General features: G+C 32.3%; 1 protein-coding gene across 1 annotated transcript; it reads right to left on the bottom strand.

Moving 5' to 3' along the window:
* Nucleotides 1-206: 206 nt before the first annotated feature.
* Nucleotides 207-3,507, bottom strand: LOC133308876 (3-ketoacyl-CoA synthase 11-like). Its single transcript, XM_061509609.1, has 2 exons — nt 2,510-3,507; nt 207-1,274 (listed from the first exon to the last, which is right to left on the bottom strand). Exons 1-2 carry the CDS (start codon nt 3,287-3,289, stop codon nt 492-494), a joined length of 1,563 nt encoding a protein of 520 aa, XP_061365593.1. The 5' UTR covers nt 3,290-3,507; the 3' UTR covers nt 207-491.
* Nucleotides 3,508-6,314: the final 2,807 nt, after the last annotated feature.

Raw genomic sequence — 6,314 nt, 5'->3', positions numbered from 1 at the left:
AATCATCAACATGTGCTGATTAATTTATATTCAAGACAGGTAGGATTACAAAAGAGGGGGGGGATTAATTTGCACAGCTATATACTCGAAATTCAAATTTAATACCACTAATTTAGACAATTTTCCGCCAATTGATCCACGTCATTGATAGTAATAGTATCACTGTTTTAATCAAACCTTCTAATAGATCTAAGCTCCATCCACACTTAACTTAAAAATCAATTTATGTACCTTTAAATAGTCAAATGGTGCATTTTACAGAAAATAATGAAATAAACATTCAACAGGGGCAATAATTGTATGCACACTCTTTTAACTTCAACACACTGTTACAAAGAACTATAAGAAACTGGCAGAGCTAATGTAGTAGTAATCATCTTTTCTCTTCTATTTTATCACATCTCCTAAGATCAACTATAAGACCTTAAACAAGTTTCTTCCATTTATACCTCTTCCCCAATACAAAAAAAAAAAAAAAGGGTTCACTTGATTTAAGAACCAATAGTTGCCACTTTAGGCACATGAACAGGAAACTCATGAATCTCATCCATCCAAGGATTCTTCTCCTTTGCTGGATTTATGGTCCTCAAAGCACGCCACACAGCACTATTACACTTAAAACCAGAACCAAATGCAATTTGCCAAGTCCTATCACCCTTCTTGATCCTCCCCTTAGCTTCAGTGTATGCCAATTCATACCACAATGAACTACTAGAAGTGTTCCCAAACCTATAAAGTGTCATCCTTGAAGGTTCCATATGCCAATCAGTGAGTTCAAGATTTTTCTCCAATTCATCCAACACAGCTCTTCCTCCAGCATGAATGCAAAAGTGCTCAAAAGCTAACTTAAAATCTGGGATGTAAGGCTTTATCTTCATCTTGAACACTTTCCTAGCAACCAATGTAGCAAAAAACAGGAGTTGCTCTGACATAGGAAGGACTATTGGTCCAAGTGTTGTGATGTTTGCCTTGAGGGCTTCTCCAGCAACAGCCATTAAGTCTTTTGAAAGTGCTACGCCAATTGTTTTTGTTTCATCTTCTTCTTGGAACACACAACCATATGATTTGTCATCTGCACCTTTATGTGTACGCACAGTGTGGACTAGTTGGTATTTGGCTTTGCGGCGATCACTAGACCTGTTTGAGAGAAGGATTGCAGCTCCACCCATTCTGAAGAGACAATTTGAGACTAGCATTGAACGATTGTTGCCAAAATACCAGTTTAAAGTGATGTTCTCCATGCTCACTACCAAGGCATAAGAGTTGGGATGTACCTACATATTTTCAATACTTTAGCTTTGCTCTTAAATTTTCTTGTCTAGCTATCTCAAGATAACCATAAAGAATACAAGAAGTTTATCATCTCATTTGTTATTTAACATAATTAGATGATGCAAAAATATTTTGACTGATTATAAACAAATCAACATTGATAAGAGATGAGAGATATAAAAAATGTTGGGTAGAGAGTCATAAAAAGACAATCAATGATTTGTAAGTCAATGATTAAGATGCACTTACAGACACAGTCATTTTAGATAACATATTCGAGGGACAATTCCTTAAAGAACTTAAAAGAATCACATGTCATCATGGAAAGGCTTTGGATCCGGTTATTATTATGGATTATCAAAGATTATGATTATATATAAATGGGTTTGTTGGCATATATATATACATCTTTGGGATACTTGGTCGGTTGGAACTTGGGAGTGTATTAATGAGGTTGGCTAACCTAACAAAACTGCCACCAACTTGAACTATGAATACGGATTTGTTGTCTACTCTAGCTCAATGGGTATATATGTAATAATTTCTCAGTACAGAAGCTGCTATAAAAATGGACTACATGCCCAGTTCATGGCATGCAACATGTCCTCGCGAGGAAGCAATGTAATAAATCACATACTAACATGGAAATCATATACTGAATTGCAAATTAATATATATGAGAAAAATATTTCTCAAGCTCCGTCTACTCAAATTAATATATATATGCTTTAGTATTTCTATAGTTAATGCAGATAAATTATCTATATTCACTTTCAAAACAAGGTCATTTTAGGTTGAAAGATTAAAAAATTATAATAATAAAGACTATTATAGTCTTATAATAAATTATAATTATAAAAGCGCCTTGATTTTTGTCCCAAAACAACATCGCTATGGGTTCAAAACAGATAACTTATCTACATTCATTGTAAAAAAACAATATATATATATATATATATATATATATATATATATATATATATATATATATATATATATATGATTTCCATATTAGTATATACTGAATTTGCAAATCTGCAAATATATATATAAATCACAGACTAACATGGAAATCGTATACTGAATTTGCAAATATATATATATATATATATATTATTGATCTTGGGATTATATTATAAAGAAACCTATTAAGAAGGATGAATTAGTGAATGATTTTAATTTATAAAAAATTTGAAAAATATATATATTAATGAAAAGAGAAGTGCAAATATTTAACCTGGAGGAGTTGCTTGGCAAGGTCTATAGAGATAAGGCCAGCACTGCAACCCATGCCACCAAGATTATAGCTTAGGATATTCCCTCTTAACTTGTAGTGATTAACAATCATGGCAGAGAGAGATGGTGTTGGATTGAACAAGCTGCAATTCACAACCAAAATACCAATATCCTTAGCCTTGACACCAGTTTTTTCAAGAAGCTGGTCAATGGCTCCAAACATAACTTCCTCAGCTTCTTTCCTTGCTTCAGCCATACATGGATTTGGTGGTTTACTCAACACTGCTGGTGGCAAGTAAGTCTTTTGTCCCAAACCAGACCTTTCAAGTATTTTTCTCTGAAAGGACAGATTCTCCTCTGTGAATGTCCCTGTCAAACCAGATCTTTCCATGAAAATTTCCCTTGTACATGTGTTATCTTGGTGTGGCTTGTAACATGCATAATCCACCAAGTATATACCTCTTGGACGGCTCATGAAGTAAAGGGTGGCAAGGAATACTATGAGACTTAAACATAGAGTCAGTGATACAACATTGAACTTGAGATTTTCCCATAATTGGATAACATCTTGGATTGAAAGTGTTGATGCATGAGCTGAAGCTACACCAATAAGGGGTATGAGGACAAGGTACTTAGCACTTGAGATTAAGCAGTGGTACCCAAGTTTCACATACTTGAGTTTCACTGAGAGCAGAAAGTTTGGAAGTTTCCTTCTTTCTTGTGGGGTTTCAACAGAAATGGTTTTGGAATCAGGGTTTTGATGATTCCTCTGATCTGCCATAGAGGGTGTTTGATAGTGGGCTTATTGAGTTTGTTTTGTATGAAGCAATAGAAGACAATACCCAAAAGAAAAGAAAAGAAATATTAAATAAAAAAAGAGAGTGGATTTGGTTTTTGGTTATGAAAGGGAAAACTTTATGGTAATGAACTCAAGTTTAGAAGAGAGCTAAATGTGTGTTTGCCTTGAAATATGAATAAGAAACAAATGGTAGAAGAAGAATATTGGGTGGCAACACAATGGAAGATGGCATGGTTATAAAGGGTGTGCCTTGGGAAGAGAGAGAATATATGGGTGAGAGGAGGATAGCTGATACAACCACCCCAACGAACTTTTAATTGATAACATGCGGGCGCATTGAATTCTCTCCAACAGCGCGTTTCTTTCTTTGTGGTTTTTTTGTTCAAGAATTTGTCCTTTGTTATTCCTTGTTATTGCTTGTGTGCCACTTGTTGCAGTGTATTTTCATTTTCATTTCTATTTTCTAGAGAGCAAGCTAGCAAAGCACATGCATCACGCATGCAATTTAGATTGGTAAGACTATCATTTTTTGGGTCAAAACCGGAAGTTGGTGATTGGTGAACTATAAATAAGTATATGCTTGCAACTTAATTTGCTTTCTGCTTTCTTTACTAATTTTTTTTCCCTCTTTATTTTCATATTTTGTCTACAATGGAAAGCCTCCCTCCAATGTCCAAACCGGAGATTTGTATTCTTTTCCTTAGAAGATATTAATATTAGAGAAAAATATATGTCGTTTTAATTAAAAGATACAATTTTATGTAATTTTAAGTGGAAATACTGAGTTTTGAGATATACTTAATAGTTTTTGATTTTTTTTTTCTCCTTCACAAAATTAGGAGGAGAGAGAAAGAGAGGTTATTGTAGAGGAGAAAGAAGGTAAAAAACTACAAAAATATAATAATTTCATTTAAAATGATACAAAGTTGTGTCTTAATATTTTTCTCTTAATGTATATTAGGGAAATAAAACATTAGAAATTGATTTGGTTTTTATGAACCAAAAATAACTAAGTTTAATTAGTTTCCTTTGAACAATTTTCACCTATCTTTTTTAATGATCTGAACTACCCTCCCATATATATATATATATAAGAGATAAAATTAAATAAAAAAAATATATTTTAAAAATATTAACTTTTTTCTTGGAAAGTTAATTATGTGTAATATGTGATTTAAAAATATTTTAAAAAATATTAACTTTTAAAAATAACAGTACTGATTTGCGATAATCATTTCCTTCCTATAGTAAACAAACACTTTTCGTTTCCGCAATGTCAAAAAAGTAGAGTAAACCCTAGTTGGGTGGTCAAAATAATTTCGGTACGTATATTTATTCTTTAAAAAATGAGTGATTTAAATTTGTCGTCAAATGACAATAATTTGCCATTAAATGACGTTAATTTAGTCAAGAAATTTGTAAAATATTTTGATATACAAAATTATCATTTATAATGTAATAATATTTTGAAAATATATTGATATTCCAAAATAAGGATTCACTCCAAAGAGTAGGTTTTCAGAAAAAAACATAAATTCAGGAAAAAAAAAAAAAAAAACATCTCGAATTGAAAATCGATATCGGCAACTTTTTTAAACACGCAATATTTTTTTCTTCTTCACAAATATGCACTCAGTAACTCATGATAATCTCTTTACAAATTGTATCACCATGCTTTGAAAAATAATTCTTCAATTACATATATTTGCAGAAATATTCTTCAATTACATATATTTGACAGAAAAAGACCAAAATTCCGTTGAAAGTATCAACGGACCAAGATTTTATTGGAATTTTCAACGAAAAAATTATTCCGTTGTTATTTTCAACGGATAAAATTCCGTTGCAATTTTTGATAAAAAAAAAATCAAAAACCGTTGAAATTTTGACACTAATAAGTCATTATCTCTCACGAGTCATTTAAGAATACACTTTGCACCAACATAAAATGGTTAAAGTAAAGAATCATGCAAGCCCACCCACCTACACTATAAATTCACCGTTGTAGTCATAGAACTTCTGGGGTTGCTAAAAGGTGGAAATTTCATTTCTCTATCTCTCACTTAAATAAATTCATGTAAGATGATGATGTCTGGGACAGTTGCGTCTGTTGTTGCTTTATTCTACTAAGATCAGTATCATATACGTTAATAATTGCATATGACTCATGTTGCCCTTATTTTCGTTGATTTCATTTTTTATATTGTTTAATTCTACTATTGAGGGCTTCCAGCAAGTCTGCGCTTAGGAGGTTTTGTCCCTCATCGGGCTTTGACGTGTGTGCCATTTATACGATGAATTATGTCAAGTCCCGAGTATTTTTCTTTTGTTTGAAGCTTATTTGAATAAAGATTACAGGGATATGTTAGTATTAGAAATCTGAGAGTTGCATGGAGAAGAGAGAAGAAGATCTGAGAGAGAGAGAGAGAGAGAAGAGAGCAATCTGAAAAGAACCCATTTGTATTATTGAAGAATGAAAAGTTACCATACGTTTCAGATACAAGATGATATATATACAAACTATAAACTGTGACTCAGCATTGAAGCTTACAGCTGTCACACACTTAGCTTACAGCTGTCACTACTCTAACTAACTCAGAAGTTCACTAACACATTTATAAAAGCTAGAGTCTAATACAATGAGACCTATAGCAGAAAGCTACGCTAATAGTTAGCAACATATTTACTTTCATATCCATTTTCATGTGAGTACATCTGAGTATCATTTTTGTATACTCATAACTTCATCCATTACTTCAACACTTCTAGTTATGTATAGTCATGACTACTTGCATTACTTGAAAATTTTCAACGGAAAAATACCAAAATTTCGTTGAAAGTTTCAACGGACCAAAGTTCCGTTTCTATTTTTGACGGAAATATTCCGTTGAAAGTTTCGACAGAAAAATCCGTTGCATTTTTCGACAGAAAAAAAATTCCGTTTGAATTTTCAACGGAATATTATGCCGTTTCAAATTTCAACGAAAAAACTCCGTTGAAATTTTCA

Source organism: Gastrolobium bilobum, unplaced genomic scaffold (genome assembly GCF_033153095.1).
Source record: "Gastrolobium bilobum isolate Gb01-03AN ecotype WA unplaced genomic scaffold, APGP_CSIRO_Gbil_v1 utg13041, whole genome shotgun sequence".
Lineage (NCBI taxonomy): Eukaryota > Viridiplantae > Streptophyta > Magnoliopsida > Fabales > Fabaceae > Gastrolobium > Gastrolobium bilobum.
This window is presented reverse-complemented; position numbering and strand designations above follow the sequence as displayed.

What these genes read in the sequence shown, in the direction of transcription:
- LOC133308876 (XM_061509609.1), bottom strand. Translation starts at nt 3,289, where the DNA reads ATGGCAGATCAGAGGAATCATCAAAACCCTGATTCCAAAACCATTTCT. An exon ending in TTGCCAAGCAACTCCTCCAG is followed by an intron (nt 1,275 to 2,509) that starts GTTAAATATTTG and finishes GAAAATATGTAG; the next exon opens with GTACATCCCAACTCTTATGC.